Below are 18179 nucleotides of genomic sequence, written 5' to 3' on the forward strand. Positions count from 1 at the left end.
TCAACTGACTGAGGCACCCAGTCAGCCTGTAAAAATTTCTGCCTTTGGGGGGCTTGGATTTATTTTAGTAAGGTAAAACAAACAATAAACATAATAAATCAGTGAATCATATAGAATGTTAGATGTTGATTTTGGGAAATTTTGGGGGGGAAGAGCAGGAAAAAAAAGTGTATTTGGAGAGAGGCTTCTTGGAATTGTAATTAGCATGGTTGGGGAAGCCCACAATGAAAACATTGAATGTGGGAAGGGAGCCAGCCCTGGAGAGATCTTGGGGAGCAGCATTTCAAGCCTAGGGACCAGCCAGTGCTGAGACAGGCATGTTTGAGGAAGACCAAGACCGGTGAAGCAGTAGGAGAGAGGGGAAGAGTGGCGGAAGGTGAGGTCAGACACAAAATAGAAAGCCAGTTCTTGTTGGGCCTTTGTAGTCCCCTGTAAGGATTTTAGCTTTGAACTTGAGTGAGGTGGGAGCCACTGAAGGGTTCTGAGCAGAGGACTGACATGGTCTGACTTACTTTTTGGTGGGGTCACTCTGAATGATGTTTAGAATAGACCATGGACAGGCAAGCCTGGAGGTGGGAGGCCATCTAGGAGGTCATTTCAGGAATCCCAGCGAGAGACGGTAGTGCCTTGGCGTTAGCAGTAGAGGCGGTAGAAAGGGACAGATCCTGGGTATCTTTTGAGGTAGAACCAACAGGGCTTCTTGGTGGATTGGTATGGAATATGAGAACTGGGAGTTAAGGATGACAGTAGCCTGGGCACTGGAAGGATGGAGTTGCCATCAGCTGAGAGGGAGGAAACTGCGGAACAGCTTTCTGGTGGGGATGGGACAGAAAATCAAGAGTTTGATTTTGGACATAAGTGCGAGGTGTCGATTAAACCACGTGCAGGTTGTGGAGGTATCACATGGGCAGTTGCATATGTGTTTAGAGTTCAGGGGAGGGGTAGGAACTCGAGATAACAAATTTGAGAGTCATCAGTATACAGACGTTATTTAAAACCACGGGACTGGATGAGATCACCAATGGGATGAATACAGATGGAGGAAGGACTGAGCCTTATCTCTGAGATATTCCAAAGATAGGAAGCCAGAGAAAGGAAGAACCAGAACAGGAATCTGAGAAGTGAAAAAAAAAAAAAAAAAGAAAAAAGTAAGGAAGAAGGAAGGCCACAGGAAAGCCCTGGGAAGTCAAGTGTATCATAAAGTGCATCAAACAGGAAGAGATGTTCAGGAAAGTCAAATACCGCTGAAAGGTCAAACGAGATGAAGTTGAGAATGGACTCTTGCATTTAAGGTATAAGGAGAACAGTTCCAGTGAAGTGATAGGAATGAACACCTGACTGGAGTGGCCTCAAGAGAGAACAGGAATCAGAGACACTATTGGTAACTTTTGAGATGTTTTGCTGCAAAAGGGAGCTGATTTAGTAAAAGATGGGCTTGATCATAGCATATGTATACACTCATAGGAACAAGGGAGTAGGGGAAGAAGATTAATGATGTTGGAAAGGGGAGAAATTATGGCACGAAGACACTGAAAGGAGGGAGTGGCTTTAAAACGGAGCGTGGGCAACCCAACACAGACAAGATGGGGTATGTATATGGGTACAGATAGTAATGAGTAGATGATACTGTGGGAATCAGTGGAAGTTCTCCAATTGTTTCCATTTTTTTTAAAAGAAAAGTGTTATTTAAGTACTCTCTGCACTCCATGTGGGGCTCAAACTCACGACCCCAAGATCAAGAGGTGCACACAGTGCCCCACTTCAGTTTTCTTAGTGAAGTAGGAAGCCATCTGTTGACGGAAGTTACCTGTTGACAGAAGTAATTATAGCTCAGTGAAATACAGTATGATTGTCAGGTAGCATTAACTGTGTTAAGGTTCTGATCAGGAATTTATACTATTAGTGAGACCAGCCACCTTAGTTGTTTTCTCCAGCTACATTCAGCTACATAGGTGCAAGGGCAGAGCACAGAGACTCAGCCAGGGTTGTGGTTTGGCAAATGAGCACAACAACAAAGTGAGAGGCAAGGACAATGGGGATATATTCAGGAGAGTGACTGCGACTGACCGTGGAATAGAAGTTGGGTAAGGAAGGAAAGGAGGACATTGGGATGGTGAGGGAGATGGTAGCATATGTATTGATGGTCACAGTGACTCCAAATGAACGTAGTCGGCCTATTAGTGGAAATGGGCTGGGAAGATAATAATAGGTGGTCAGATGGATGCGTGAATTTCAAGCTATGGAGTGGTGGAAAAGATTGGTGATGACATGGGAAAAGGAAGGGAAAAGACCTTATCAATGGACTTTAACAGGAACCAAGAGGCCAGTTTGTTGGATCATTTGTGTCGATGTTTTTCAAACATTAGTATGTATCGGAATTACATGGGAGAGCCGATTAAAACAGAGATTGCCAGAGTCCACCCCCAGAATTGCTAGGTAGAGCCTGAGAATTTCTAAGTTTCCTAGTGATGTTGCTGCTGCTGTGTCCAGGGACCATACTCTGAAAACTACTGATCCATGTGTGTGTTTAAACCGTCAATTATTAAGATGGAAGTAGTTTTGTAGTGACAGTGAGCCAGGAGAAAAAAATTGTCAAGAAGCAAAGAATAGTTTGGTGACTGATAAATTGCAACAATCGGGGATAGCGGATGTATAATTTGATGAGATTTAAAGCTGGCTTTTATGGGGACGGGTGGGAAATTGAGTGGCTGACGCAAGGGTTGAGAGATTAAGGCAAGGCTACAGACAAGCAGATTGTCCAGGGTCTTACACATCAATATTTTATTGCCAGGAGGTAAGCTGGTTAATTCCCTTCTAAGAGAATTTCCGGTCGAATTGCTACTGTATTTATCTTGAGTGATCACAAGTGTACCAAAGCATGTTATGGTAGAAATAAAAGCTATGCTAATTAGGAAATATTAAGTCCTACGAAGCTAAGTATGACCCTACCCAAGATTAGGTAGGATGACCTTTGATGGGACAATAAAGCTTCGAGATTGACAGTAGGGCAAAACAGGCCTGAGAATATACAAGGTAATAAGGCCCTGTGAACATACAATGGAGGCGGGTCTACTAGGTGGTCAGGCGTGGTCAGGGCATAGACCACAACACGGCACCACTACCTGGGCCCAACTTGTGGTGCCACTACGTGTTACTCATGGGATCCTAGCCAAATCATTTCATGTTTCTGCTACTGAATTCCTGCTAAATGGGTCTATCACTGATGCCACTTACCTGGGAGGAAAGTAGAGGGCGAAATGAGTCAGTGCAAGTGCTCTCAAAATGGAAAGCACTACACAATTATGAAATACGAAGAAAGTAATTTGTATGGGGCTGTCCTTAGAAATCAAGGTAGAAGAAACTTAGGTATGGAAAAGAGGAGTAGAAAAGAAAGGAGAAACTGTTATCCAAGAAGAATAACGTGACATGTACAGAACAAAGGATTAAGCAGGCAATGCGGACAGTTTCATGTTCAATGTGGTCTTGAAATGAAAACCTCATAAAAAGGCTGGTATTTATTGACATTTAGGTTCAAGAATTTATTTTTATAAAGTGGTTTCCTTAGAAGTCACACCTTTGAAACACAGTGACTGGGATACACGTAGAGTTGGCTTGAACTTCGGAAACTATAATCTCCCCTCTCCTCATGATGCTGTGTACTAAGAGTATCTGCATCTGTGTTTTTTTTTTTTTTTTTTTTTCCAGTTTGAGAGAGAGAGGCAGAGAGCTAGAGCGAGAATCCATGCAGGCACTGTCAGCACAGAGCCTGACACAGGGCTCGATCCCATGAACCGTGAGATCACGACGTGAGCTGAACTCAAGAGTCAGATGCTTAACCGATTGAGCCACCCAGGTGCCCCACGAGTATCTATATTTCTACATATGGAGAGAAGTACAGGACCACCTGTACTCTCACATGTCCCCCATGCATGTTCCTGTCCCAGCTTCTGTCACCTGGAAGTGTAATTGCCTGCTGCTGTTAGACCATACAAACTGAGGACAGAAATCGTGCCTTGTCAAAAGTCTTCAACGGTTCTCCATTCACTGGCCTTGAGACAACCCAATCCTTAGTAAGGCATAAAAGGCCCTTCATGATCTGGTCCCCATTCTCTGGTCTTACATGACTACTTCTGCCTGGCGATTCAGTCATACTTCCGTTCTTTCAGGCCCTCCAATATGCCAGACTTTTTCCGACTTAATAGCTTTTACACTGGCTGTTCTACCTGCCCAGTGTACCATGTCCCATTCTTGGCTAACTCTTACTCCTCTGGTTTACTTTTGATAGTAGTTGCTCTGACAGCCTCCCTGGAACCCCCTTCTCAAATCTGCCTTAGACTCTTCCAAGCATACCTCCCGCTTCCCTCATCATAGCACTTCTCACGTTACTGTAACTGCATGCTTCATTACCTGTCTCGCCAGACCAGGCACATCATGAAGCAGGTAACGTTCAGTCTTGTTTCCTGATGTTTCTCCCACTTAGCACAGTGCCCCGAGTTAGGAGGTGCGCAGTGAGTATCTGAGGGGTGCTCAAGTTGTCAGTGGCAATCACTGGGCACACACAAATTCGGTGAAAGACAGCCTCGATGGTTCTTTACTGGGAGATAAGGCATGTGGGATTTAGGAGGGCAGAAGGTAACTGGCTGGTGAGGGGAAGGTGCCACTTTAAGGAGCCCACTGCTCTTTTAACCTAAGAAAACTCTATACATGCACTGCTAGCCACCACACATCAGAGGTGCGCTGTACGGCAGACAAGGAAGTTGCAGTGAAGTGAGCAGTCAATGTTTATTTTGAGAACTTTCTGGGGTGACCAGATGGTTGAAAAACATGACACGTCGCGAATCAACTAAGCCTTGTAGGTTAGTAGTGCTAGCTGCCTCCACACCGTGAAATGTTTTTGTTAATCTTAATACTCACTGTATGAAATGGAGAAACTCATAAAGATCACCCTTATTGTAGTAGTCAGTGATTCTCAGTCTTTTGAAATGCATATTTTAAGTTACCGAATGCCCTTTGAAGAGGCAGTTTCGGTTTTGACCACCTGTGATCAGTGCAAGAAGCAGTAAGTCAGGCATCGCCTCATTTCAAAAGAGCAGCAGCCTCTGTGTTGACTTTCCTGCCGATCACTTAGGAAAACTGGCCCGTTTACTAAGCTACAGCAGTTTTCTGAATGCAGTGGGCAAATGACTGGATAAATGTTTAGTACTGTTAAAGAAGTATTACTATACGGTGAGCCTCGACGCTTTTCCAATATGCAACCATCTTTTGGTTATCATCAGCTGGGAAAACATGTTTTGCAATGGTTGCAAGACCGTTCTAATGGACTTAGAAACATACCAATAAGCCATTCAAAGATGGTATGATCCCCAGAAAAGCCAACAACTGATTAAGTCTCTTTTATATCCTCAATAAAACAGCTCAAGAAGGGGCACCTGGGTGGCTCAGTTGGTTGGGTGTCTGACTTCAGCTCAGGTCATGATCTCACGGCTCCTGAGTTCGAGCCCCATGTCGGGCTCTGTGCTGACAGTTCAGAGCCTGGATGCTGCTTTGGATTCTGTGTCTCCCTCTCTTTCTGCCCTTCTCCCATTCACACTCTTGTCTCTCAAAAATGAATAAACGTTAAAAAAAAAAAAAAAAAAAAAACAGCTCAAGAAGACAGGCAGATGGCAATCATTTCTATTTATTTCAGGATATAATGCATTATTTAGACACATGGATGATACTAAATTATAACTATTTATTTATTTAAACGTTTATTTATTTTTGAGAGAGAGTGAGTCGGGGAGGGGCAAAGGACGAGGGGGAGGATATAGAACCTGAAGCAGGCTCCAGGCTCTGAGTCGTCAGCACAAAGCCCGACGTGGAGCCTGAACTAGGGAACGGTGAGAACATGACCTTGGCCGAAGTCGGATGCTTAACCAACTGAGCCACCCAGGCGCCCCTAAATTGTAGCTATTTAAATACCCACAGGGTATCTTATTTTTGCAAAGATAGGGTCTAAAAATCATAAAACTGGAAAGAACAGAATAGATTAATAACATAATACACATCAAAATTAGATTAAAAATGTACATCCTGGCTCTCATTTGCTATGTCCTGCGGTTAAAGACGTTACAAAGATACTCAGAATATCACCAAGTACTCCAGCATTTATAAATACAGGTGTTATCAAAAAATTCTATCTCTGATTTTGGCAAAAAGAAACCATCCAAATTTTGTTCTTTGTATTACTAACACAATTTAACCATATCAGTTTGGCATGTGGTATTACTATTTTTCCTACTGTAGCAAGTTCTAGTTTTCCCAAGTCTTTCCCTGGAAAGACTTTCCCTATTCTGGAAATAAATTTATCATCTATTTTAAACACTCAATTAGAATGTTAATCTGTTGTTCAAATTATCCTCATAAATGCATACCCCAGGTTGGTATGTTCACATAGATCCTTTCCGATTTTAGGCTAAGCAAAAGACATGCACTCAGAGCTGTATTAAAGCAAAAGACAACTCCTCTTATTATCAGGAGAAACTGTGATCCTTCCATGTAGTGTCTGATAGAGAAAACATTGATTTTGATACATTATCTTATTTTATTCAAATACCAGTCTGATCACATATTGTCCAAAAACACTCAAATAACAAACCAAATACAGACAGATGTTAAAGATTGGTCTTCAAACATCATAACCAATGATGCCACGCTTGCCTATGATCTCGCCGACATAAAACCACATCCACACCTCAGTGGCCACCAAACCATTCAGCAGAGCTTCCTGAAAAAAGCAGCATAAATTTTAATGTACATTTTTTTCTTACATATTTAAAAGTATTCTCTTCCAGGAGTAAGCAACAGAATATAAGGATGCTATTCATTTAGAGGGCAATTTTAGCCCAAGTCAAGAATTACCGATGTTAACTTTGTTCAACTGCTGAGGACACTTGAACTTTCAATTATGTAAGGTAAATAGTCCAGAGCTTATAAATTCTTTCAAAGCGTTCTTTAAAGAGCTGAACTGACTTAACCCTTTCATTATTAGTTTATGAGACACTTTATGAGCCCTAAAACAACCCACATCCTGGAAAGAGCTGACACATTTAGACAGGGCATTCGTATGAAAGGATAGGAAGGCAAGTCTCAGAACAGACAATTCTGTCTGGCCAAAGAGAGTTTGTTGAGAGTTGAAGAGCTTGGTCTTCCCCTTTATTCATTTATTATTTGGTTTAACTCTTTCCAAGTATTCAGTGAATATTCAGTTTCCCAGATCAATGTTGTACTGCCCAGAGAGCAAAAAAAGCACATGACTGGTTCCTAAAAGCAATGCTGCACGCAAGCAACCATGGATCTTGAAGCTCTAGTTGAAAAAAGTACTTTCCCACAACACAACTGGGCCTGTTCCTTTAAGTACCTGGATGTGAATTTTCATTTTCCCCTTCAAAAGAGACCAGAAATATTGGAAGTCTCCTGAAAAATAACGATTTTCCAGGATGTAGATTCTAAAGGCAGCAGTAATTTAGTTATTTAGGTTTTTTTGTATCCTGTGTTTGGCTCAAGCAAGCAAACATAAAATCCAAGCTCCAATTCTTACAGTCTTTAGATTTTATCTTAATGCAATTCAATAACCCTTCATGTTATGGGATGTGCTTGCTAGGTTTTGGTATTTTTATCTTCCATATGAGTGTTAGCCTCCTGATTGTGATATAGTCCAAGAGATCTTTTGGCTACACTGGGAATATTTCCAGGACTACAGATTGAAAAAAAGTATAGAATCAGCAAAGTAAGCCATCCTATTTCAGTATACTAACCAAAACAGGAGAGGGAAAAAAGGTGCCCCGTAAAAATGCTCACTTCTTTGTTATACGACTAATAGGAAACGAAGACATAAAATAGCCTGAATTATTTCAACCCAGATGACAAAATTAGAAAGGTAAATATCTTTCGCAGCAGTCAAGAAACAGATTATCTCTCATTATTTAGGTTTCGGCCTCACTGGAAAATACATGTATTAACCAAAACAATCAGAATAATCCCAAGGGAAGACATTTTCTGTTATGCACATACGTTTTCATTTAGCCTATAGTTACCTTAACTGTAAGCTGTTTGAAGCTACCAGTTTGAGCGCTCTTGACTATTTTTTTCAAGCTCTGAATAGCTGTAGGGATCTCAGCAGGGGTTGGAGGAACCAGCTCAACCTTGGCATAGTGCCAAAATGTGGCCAATCGAGGCTTCGAGTAAGTCACAGCAGCTGGAAAACAAAACAAAACAAAACAAAAAACCAGGATGAACTCACTAGAGACCGAAAGAAGCAGATGTGTGGGCTGGACACAAATATTTATTCATGCATCACATTCATTCACTGCTTGTACCAAATGTGCACCCGGTGTGAAAAGTCAAAGCTGCTCCCTGGTAACAAGAGGCTTTTAAAGATGCAGAACACCTGTGTCACAGGGACGCTCACTCAGGCAGGAAGCTAGAAACACATTCAATTATGCCACGACTTCGCTAGTGGCCAGCTAGTACTGTTATTTCATTTATGAACGGCAAACCTAGTTAACTGTAAAGCTACTAGAAGCTGGATCCAAAAGCAAGACAACAGCAGCAACGTAACCATTATTTTCTTGGCAAAGAGTAGAAAATTTGAAGGGAACGGGGCAGAAGAGGAGGGAAGGAGCTACACAGAACAGCATCCTTAAGAATAAGATTAAAACTTGTCACAACGTTGGCCACAAATCCAGATGGAATTATACCAATTAGGGCCCATTTTTGGTATCCTCATCAATATGTGAATTAAATCTTTCTTTAACAAAAGCCCAGCTGCTACTCCTTCAAAACGCCACCAATGACAATAAAACCTACAAGTATTGTTCAGAGTAGCCAAAACTCAAATCTATTACTATGCTGAAATTCCTCAAGGTATTTACGATTTCAGAGAAAAAAAAAATCCATTAATAACCAGGGTAGATGTGAAACTATGGTAGTCATTTCAGCGAGAAAGGCATTTTATAAAAAATGTCACAAGACAAACGTTAACAAAAACAGCACAAATGCATGAACATACATAAAGTGCCCACTATCGACAGATCGATTATCCAAGGTTCTTGGTACTTTTCCTATTATTAGCTTCCTGTATTTGGGTATTTCACTACTCTCAGAATTACTATCTGTATCATCCTTTGTGCTTAGAGCCATGGGTAAATCTTCAAGCAGACGCAAAGCTCTAACAGACAATTCTACAAAGAAGATGAGGCCATCAAAGAGTACAAAGTCTTGTGTGATTGTCTTTAAAACTATCCTCAACACACAGATATTTCATCTTTTAAAAAATTTTTTTATGCTTGAGAGAGAAAGGGTGTGAGTGAGCAAAGGGCAGAGAGAGAGGGAGAGAGAATCTCATGCAGATTCCGCAGTTAGCATGGAGCCCAGAGCCCGGACCATGAGCTCATGAACCGTGCGATCCTAAGCCGAAGTCAGATGCTTAACCGACCGAGCCACCCAGGTGCCCCTCATTCTTCTTCTTTTTTTTTAAATCAGTGCTCTGTACACAAACACTGTACTTTAGGTGGTAAACTTGTTTTTCAGGGAGTACAGATTAAAAAGTTTGAAACTGCTTTACATATATATAAGGAATAAAACATAAATAAATGATGGGCTCAGTCAGGGAAGTGTCTGACTCTTGATTTCAGCTCTCACAGTTCGTTGGATTGAGCCCCACGTTGGGCTCCACACTGACAGTGCGGAGCCTGCTCGGGATTCTCTCTCACCCTCTATCTCAGTGCCTGGATCTTAGTTTCAAAATACCATTGTCCAACAAAAGAAACTAGGGCTCCTTGGATAAATGGTTGATTCTAAGACTGGGGCAGGGAAAATGTAACATGAGGATCTTGTAGTACAAGTGAATGGGACAGATATGCTAACCTTGAAAGAGTTCTCAATGGCCAAGGCTGCAACAATTTGAACAAAATAAATAACATACTATTGGAGGCACTAAGTATGAAATAAATGTACAGGAGTCCATACAATAAATGACTGAATAAACGGGGAAGGAGAACAAACCCTTCTCATAAAATTCCACTTAATTATATGTAAATACTCCTTCCTACAGGAGATGGAATCCCTGCTGTTGGCTGCTGCTCCTAGCTCCTGCCATGGGGTAGACTTAGTTACTTGTTCTGGAGAACAGGTTATGGGAAGAGAAAAACAGTAACTTTACAGTGGAGAAATCTAGTAACACTACCTTAACCAAATGATGAAAGTTAACTTCACCAGTGATGGATGTTACATGGGTATCATGTACATCCTGATATGTGATTAGGGCACTTGTGGCATTCTTTCTCAAAACCCATAGCTCCAGACTAATCGTGAGAAAAATACCAGACAAATCCGGACTGGGGAACTTTATAGCATACCTAGATAGATATCTACATAGACACCGTAAAGACTGTCAAGGTCATGAAAAGTAAGAAAAACTATTAAAGTCTCACATGCCAGAGGAAACTACGGAAATAACAATACAACGTGGAACCTGTACTGGCTCCTGGGACAGAAAGTGATTAATGGAAAAACTGATACAATCCAAATAAAGTTTCAAGTTTGGCAAATAGGAAAAAAACATTAGATTCTAGGACTTCTCGGGAGAAGTCTGATTATAAAATTACTTTTATAAGCTTCTTTGTATCCTTATGGGAATTAACAGACATAGGTGTTTTGTTTATTTGTTTGTTTTTTTAAAGTAAACTATGCCAAGCACGTGGCTTGAACTCGTGGCCCTGAGACCAAGAGTCACATGCTCTACTGACTGAACCACCCAGGCGCCCTTACAGACAGTAATATTTTTTAAGATTTTATTTTATTTTTGGGGCGCCTGGGTGGCGCAGTGGATTAAGCGTCCAACTTCGGCCAGGTCACAATCTCGCGGTCCCTGAGTTCGAGCCCCGCGTCAGGCTCTGGGCTGATGGCTCGGAGCCTGGAGCCTGTTTCCGATTCTGTGTCTCCCTCTCTCTCTGCCCCTCCCCCGTTCATGCTCTGTCTCGCTCTGTCTCTCTCTGTCCCAAAAATAAATAAACGTTAAAAAAGTTAAAAAAAAAAGATTTTATTTTATTTTTTAATTTTTTTTAGAGAGCGAGAGCGAGAGTGAGTAGGGGAGAGGGACAGAGAGAGAATCTCCAGCAGGCTCCACTCTCATCTTGGAGCCTTGATCTCACGGCCCTGGGATCATGACCTGAGCTGAAACGAAAAGTCAGATGCTCAACAACTGAGCCACCCTGGCGCCCCTTAAGATTTTATTTTTAAGTTATGTCTACACCCAACGTGGGGCTCAAACCCACAACTCCCGAGATCAAAAGTGCATGCTGCACCAACTGAGCCAGCCATGACCCCCAATTTTTATTTAATACTTAACATTCACATTTAACACACTGAAGTATATTACAAAGCAAAATATACTTCCATTGTCTAACCTCCAGGTCCCAGCTGAGTTCTCTGAGTACTTTTGGAAGAATAACTGCTATCTTTCAATTACTCACACTAATAGAGGGAAGAGTTTAGTTCATAATAAAAAAAATTCTTGTATTACTTTTATTTTTGGATTTTATTTCTAAAATTCGTTTGCAATCGCACCACCTGAAAGATGTGAAAGCCAAGGTCGGGGGGAAACAATCCACCTGAAACTTAAAAAATTTTGCTTCAAATCACCCACAAAGTCCAAAGGATGAAGCCACAATCCCCTCCTTTTCATTTATGTAAAATTGTATGGAACTTTATCACCAACAGTCATCATAACAGTTACTGAGATGATCTTAGTAACACTGGAAACTCAAGTTCTTTGGGAAAATGTGTCAATTAGTAGACTGCGAGGGGCTGTGTAGGAGGAGAGAACCAAGCATTATGGCAAGGCCTTCAAGAACTCATTGTTTGGCTGCTGATGGGAGGAAAGGAAGAAGTTGCATAAAAAGGTACCAATCACAGTAACAATGGTTCAAAAACATTACCTTTATTTAAAAAGTTTACCTCGCCTTGGAAATAAAATGAATGGCTTGCTACCCAGCAGACAACTGCAATTATTTCCTGACAGAAGACACTCCTACTCGGGACTGTCACTGTTCAGGATTGTTCTGAAATACAGCGGCCTTCCAGCGAGACTTCAGATTTATCAAACTGGAAAAACTCTTCGAATGTTAAGCTAGATAGTAAAGACTACTGTTTACAGACCTCCCTTTCTATATTTGTTGGAGCGGGGGTACTTGCCCACAAAATCCAATTCCACCTAACATTTCCATTAAGGAAACATTTCCCAATCTGGCCAGGACAGAAAGCAGTCAACGTCCCAAAGCACACGTATCCCTAAAGATTTATGTACACTTCCAGATACTCCATGCGAGAACCAGACAACCCGATGCGGCCGAATTTACGGTGCTTTCCCTCGTCTCTGCCCTCCTTTTCCCTCGCTCTGCTGCCAGGGCCATCCCTCCATATTCCCAACTCCTTGAGATCGAAGGGGGCGTAATGGCGGCAGTGCCGGGCGACTGCAGGCTTCCCGAACACCTCTTCCCTCCTACAGCGCCGTGGTTACAACTCAGGGATACTAGGCCGTGCCGAGAACCCAAGCTGCAGGACAGGCGAAAGGAAGGCTAGAGGAGTCGCAGACCGGCCCCTGCTTCCCACCCCCCACCCCCGGCCGCCCCGCCCCGGTTCCTGCCGGCCCCTCGAGGTACCACCGCCCGCGTCTTCCTCTCAGGTCCTCCCGTCCTGGCAGCCCGCAGCCTCGCTCACCGTTCACCAGCGCCGGGGCCTTCTCCGCGAGGTTACGGACAAACTGGGCCATGGTTAGAGGATGGAGAGTCCGTCTCCCCGGACGCCCGCTGAATGTCACCCCCCGGAAGGACCCGCCGCAGGACCCCGTTCCGCTTCCCAGGTCAGGCCTCCTCTTGGCGCGCCGGTCCCAGGTATTCAGGTGTCCTGTTATCTTTCCGGAATCCAGCTGGCCAGATTATTTTCTTCAGTCGCAGAGGAGAAAGTGGATATGAAAAGGTGAGGTCAGAGAGCACGTAGAGAGCAGTGGGATTCCGCAGAGAAACAGGCATTTCTTGGGGCAGCCGCTCGCGGAGGCCCGGAAGGCCGGCGAGCGGAGGCCGGGCGCATGCGCCGTGAGCCTCCAGTGCTTCGCGCGGCGCGGATCTGTAGTTTTTTTTGCGTGGGGTGTCGTAGGCGTTTTTTGAGAGAACGTGGGAAGTTAGAGCTGGAAGGCACCTCTAAGGTGTTCCTAGGCCAGCACGATCGTCTTCTAAAGGCAGACAGGGTCCTAAGCCAAATATGGAAAGTTATGGGCAGAGCAAGCGCCACATCACATCACCTGTCATCTGACCCAGTCCTTTGCCTTTCATTAGCTCTTTTCTAACCCCGATCTCCCCCACATCTTGTATCGAGATCTGGGCTCTCCCGGTTCACTGGTGAGCCACAAGGAACTGCGCAGATGTGAACCAGAAAACATTGACTGAGGGCCTCCAGTATGCCAGGCATTTTGGAATTTGAAGAAAGCCTGTGTGTTAGGCAGTGACCCCATTTAAGTTTGAGATTGATAAATGGCCACATAGCTAGTGAGTGGCGGAGTTGGGATCGCCAAGAGGTTTCAGTGTAAACAGGCAAGGGGCATCGGTATCCCATGAGTGGTGGTGATCTGGGAAGACTTACAGAAAAGATTGAATTGGTGTGTAACAGAAGCTCTCTACTACACGGTTGAAACTTTATAGTTTAATATGACCAGAAGCAAAGATTATAATGTAGGGAAGTGGCATTTGATGAGAAAAACATAATGGTATGTACCCTGGAGAAACCTGAGCAGATCTGATTGATGGAACAGAGGTGGAAAGAAAAATTAGGGGTGATATCAAGGAGCGAAGAGCATCATTTCAGTGCCAAAATCAGCTGCCAAATGTTCCAGAGAAATCAAATTAAGGATGAGAAAGTTAATTTACCAATATGGAAATATTAGAGCAGTTTGAGAAAATTAGGATAGAAACCAGAGTGAGTGACTATGGCTATAAAGGAAGAGGAGTCAGAAAGCTAAATAAGGATGTGGAACATAAATAAGGTAGAGAGAAGATGGAGCATTGATACCTGAAGAGACCAGAAATTGTGGGATTAGCCTTGGAAGCATGGGGCCTTTTCCATGGATGGGATGATGGGAGAGAAATTTGAAAGTGAAAATTCTGAAGTCTTTATCTTCCCAGTAAAGTGAAAAAGCAAGATCTTCAGTGAAGGCTATGTGAGAGGTCGGAGAAACTGGAGAAAAAAGGTTAAAGCTTGAATTTCTGGACACACACAAGGGTTGCTGGGCACTGTTGGCAACCACAGATTTGTGTTCACACTGCTCTAAAGACTGTCATTTTCCTACAACAGTGGTCTGGAGCTTGGATACTGGAACAGAGGGGAATGACTGGGTTGATCCAGGTTGAGGTCTTACATGGCAGAGGTATAGAAACAAAGGGCAAGACAGGGAACATGGTAGTGAATGATTAAAATGAAAGACCTGGGGTTTAGGCCTGATAAAGAAAAGTGAAGCCAGAAGTGAACTGATTAGGAAAACACATGCCCCAAGACTCATCTGGGTAACTCCAGGACCAGAAGCCTGGTAAGGCAGGTCAGCCAGGTGACACACATTTGATAGCACCTTGAACAGAAGTGAAGGTCAGAGTCCTCTAAAATTTCAAGGGGATTTCTGAAACTGCCACTAGCTTTTCATACCGTAATGAAGGAAGTGATAACAAAGGTTGTAAGTCAGGTGTTCATTTATTAAATACAAGCTTTGAACAAACACCCCCAGGCAAGTTTGACAAGAAGTAACCTTCCTGGAATGTTTCAAAATACAGTTACGTTGATCAAATTTTATTTCAATCAAACTTTTTGTTGTTTTGTTTTATTTTTTTTGTTTATTTGCTTCTAGGTTTTCCTGTGTTGCAGTTAGAGCATGTGCATTATTTCCTCATATGACATCAACAGTGCAGCGTCAGCCTCTCTGGCTTGTAAAGGCACCCAGTAGACTTCTGCTCTGGGCAATGGCTGCTTAGCAACCAGCATCAAATAAAGTAACGAAGCTTTTGTAGACTGTGATACCAAATAGGAACTGGCACCTTCACCTGCACCGGTAAAAAACTTTTAAAGTTTCTTTGTTTTTACATATCCATTAAAAACTATATATATTAAAAAAAAACAACAACAACCAAATAAACCAAGATTGCTTGATAAAACCTACTTAAATAATTTTCCAAGTTTAGTTATTACCCTCTTGGTAAGCAACACCAGAGCTGATAAAGAGTCTTCATTTTCCTATCATACTCCAGCAAAGCCAGCACTTAAAACTAGGGATATCAGAAAAGTCTGCTTGAATAGACTTAGAGCTGCTTCTGAGTTTCAGACAACAAAACATCTCTTCAAGCTTCTGAGCGCGTATATACACCACGGTGTATCAAGATGATAATATTTTAGTCTCGTTTTTGGGATGTTCTTAAATTAAGGAAAGAAAAAGAAAAAAAGGCACAGAGGACACTTGGTTTCCTAACCACCAGTGGCCTTAAGCTAAACACTTGCTTTTGTGATGAGTTTAAAGATACTCAGCAGCATTAATGGTGCCACAGCCATTCATAAAAAGTTTCAGGAAATAACTTAAAAAAAAAAAAAAAAAAAGGCTTGCCAGAAAAGGCTTACAATCTGAAGACCACAGAAGTAGAGTACAGACACAGATACAAGAGGCAGCATAGAGGTTGTTAACTAGAAAGCTGCTGGCAACAGCTGCCTTCTGAGGTTTTGTACCCATTTTTCCTCCAATTTTGTCCTAAAACTGGTCTTTTCCGCGCTTAAAAACAAAACAAAACAAAACATCCTATTACATTGGGTTTGGAAAATAAATGCAAGTAGATAGAAGCTTATTTTTTTATACACAGTTCATTCGCAGAGCAGGAGGCTAATAAATATGAAATGAAGCTCATCTTAAGAAAATAAACAAATCCTGTTAACCCAAGCCTGAAAGGCCCAGGTTGCAGACTAAATTAGTATCTTACATTCTGGCATTTCCAAGAGTCCTAGACTCCTTTTTTTTTCATTATAAGCAACAGCAACAGGCAACTTTACCTAGTGTGGGATTCCCGCTGATACGAGGTTTTCCAAGTGACACCATCAAAAGCACATCAAGGACTGCTTAGAGCAACTTGTGCTGGAATATCGTACAACTACCATCTTCTCTGAAAGAGGCCACGGTTAAAAATGAAGCAGTGACCCCTGTTTCTAGATCATATCACTCTGTCACTTATGATATATTCAGGCTTACGGGGATAGTGCTGTAGTCCATGGGGGAATGTGCCTCACTTAGCATGGTAAGCTGCACCTTTGAGTAGGGAGCGCGAGCTCAACTTGGACAAGTGGGGCCCATCCGCCTGCTAACTACACAGGGCTAAGTGGATATTTAAATTGGCTGTGGACAAGGTTGTGCTCAAATTCCTACTTTGCTAATTGATGATCTAAGGCTGAGTTAGAAGATCTTGGAAATTGGGTCACAGGCCCAAACAAACGTTAACTATATACATGTTATAGTCTCAGAATTTTGTCTAGAATAAGTGTGTCAGTAAACATGGCCACACACTGCATACATCTTACCATGGAAGAGACAATATAGAGTGGTACTCAGTTTACACTAGACCAATATAAAAATGCATGGTGTATATATATACTGAGATAGGCTGTTGATGAGTGGCTTAAAATGACATTTTTCATGGTTACCATATTTGTTCCCTAACTTTTCTACTCAAGCCTAGTCCTTATAGCAAGTTTTCTTCCTTTTTTCTTTCACCTCAGAATTGTCTGAAGAAAGTGTCAACAATTCACGTCTGTCCTACCAATCCTCCTAAAAATATTATGGGGTATATATAAGTTTTTGGGTAGTGATAACCCCAGGGGCGATTTCATGGGATCTTTTGAGTTACAAGAGAACACAAAATTAAGAACTACCAACAGAAATTGCATCAGATTCCTTTTTGAAAATCTCATCTATTATATTCAAAAGTCTACTCAAACATCAAGGTATCTGCTTTTATGTGAAAGGTTATTCTGTAACATGGCGGAGCCGTAACAAGAAAAGGGCTGACATCCGGGTCATGAAGACTAGTAAATAGCTTGACGACATAGGACTTTCTGGTGGTGTCAGCTGTCACTGAAATATGTGACCCCATATACTTAAAAGCCGTGTTCACCAAAGGTGTTTGAGCAGTTCTTGGAAGAACAACAGTAAGATGGCAGGAAGTTTTAGTAGCTAAAGTTAATATAACTTAAGGTAGGAAAAGGAAGAAAAAAGAGTAGGAAGAGAGAACAAAGGGTACAATTAGCAATCGTTTCTAAACTTGGTGCTGCTATAATAAACATAATTTCCTGCAAGCCAGGAGAGCACTGTAAAGTTCTTAGGAATAAATCTAAAGTATCATAATTTGAGCAAGAGCAGTTCTCTAATCTAGTAAAAAAAAAAAAAAAAAAAAAGAAAGAAAGAAAGAAAAAGAAAAGGAACAGAACCAAAAAAAGAGAGAAACCACAAACAATTGTTTATCTACACTCTGGGATTGGGTTTTTGGTTCGTTTGGTTCACAGTAATTTATTCAAGTTGCTCCTTTTGTTGTTGTTTCCTCTCTGCGAGCCACCGTTGTATTTTTTCTTTTAGTTCTGTGTTTGGCCGGATCTGGTCCATGGTGAGGGGACTACGGTTAAAGGGATCGGTTTGGTCACTGGGACAAAGAGAGAAAGGGAAAGGGGTTATTTCCGCAAGTTCTGACACCCGGAGCCCAAGCTAGACCAGCTGGTGCATCTCCCTGTGGGACTGAAGCTAGACCGCACTGTGACAGAGTCGAGTGCCGACTTGAGGCCAGAAAGAATGAGATGAGAAAGAGTGGTTTTTGGGTGTTCTGCAGACTCTTTAGCTACGTGGTCTCTCTGCTTCTTAACAAACTTTATTTCGACATTGCTGTTCAGGACGATCCTTGATTGGATTTCCCTGAGGCAGAGAGCCTGTGCACTCATGTCAGCGTAAAGAGCTGTTTGTAGTTTTAGTGACAGACTCTCGAGACAGTCTAAGATCTTAAGGGTTAAAGCCCTGTAGACTGATAACCTGAGTTAGTTGGCTGACTGCTACACAAGTCAATGCAGATTATGGTTTC

The 18179-nt window shown here is 42.3% G+C and overlaps 2 protein-coding genes and 1 long non-coding RNA gene across 4 annotated transcripts in view; 1 reads left to right on the forward strand and 2 right to left on the reverse strand.

The window, feature by feature from the left end:
- Window positions 1–6563: 6563 nt before the first annotated feature.
- On the reverse strand, window positions 6564–12919 carry ATP5MG (ATP synthase membrane subunit g). Its single transcript, XM_015062181.3, has 3 exons — window positions 12760–12919; window positions 8076–8236; window positions 6564–6766 (listed from the first exon to the last, which is right to left on the reverse strand). Exons 1-3 carry the CDS (start codon window positions 12809–12811, stop codon window positions 6668–6670), a joined length of 312 nt encoding a protein of 103 aa, XP_014917667.1. The 5' UTR covers window positions 12812–12919; the 3' UTR covers window positions 6564–6667.
- Window positions 12920–13057: 138 nt separating this feature from the next.
- Window positions 13058–17531, forward strand: LOC128311926 (uncharacterized). Its single transcript, XR_008290637.1, has 2 exons — window positions 13058–13801; window positions 14217–17531. It is a non-coding gene; the product is annotated as an uncharacterized LOC128311926 (long non-coding RNA).
- Window positions 14757–18179, reverse strand: part of UBE4A (ubiquitination factor E4A) — a 35639-nt gene continuing 32216 nt past the window's right edge. For both annotated transcript variants that reach the window (XM_015062191.3, XM_027036630.2), the window contains one exon: window positions 14757–17750. In XM_015062191.3, coding sequence (XP_014917677.1) covers window positions 17621–17750 — 130 coding nt within the window. In that variant the 3' untranslated portion in view covers window positions 14757–17620. The remainder of the gene's footprint in view (window positions 17751–18179) is intronic.

Source organism: Acinonyx jubatus, chromosome D1, assembly GCF_027475565.1.
Source record: "Acinonyx jubatus isolate Ajub_Pintada_27869175 chromosome D1, VMU_Ajub_asm_v1.0, whole genome shotgun sequence".
NCBI lineage: Eukaryota > Metazoa > Chordata > Mammalia > Carnivora > Felidae > Acinonyx > Acinonyx jubatus.

Bases quoted from the DNA above. Each gene is read 5' to 3' on its own strand.
- ATP5MG (XM_015062181.3), bottom strand. From the start codon at position 12,811: ATGGCCCAGTTTGTCCGTAACCTCGCGGAGAAGGCCCCGGCGCTGGTG. The intron at 8,237-12,759 runs GTGAGCGAGGCT...TTTGTTTTCCAG, and splicing joins GGCCCCGGCGCTGGTGAACG to CTGCTGTGACTTACTCGAAG. The intron at 6,767-8,075 runs GTAACTATAGGC...TGCTTTTTTCAG, and splicing joins TCAAACAGCTTACAGTTAAG to GAAGCTCTGCTGAATGGTTT.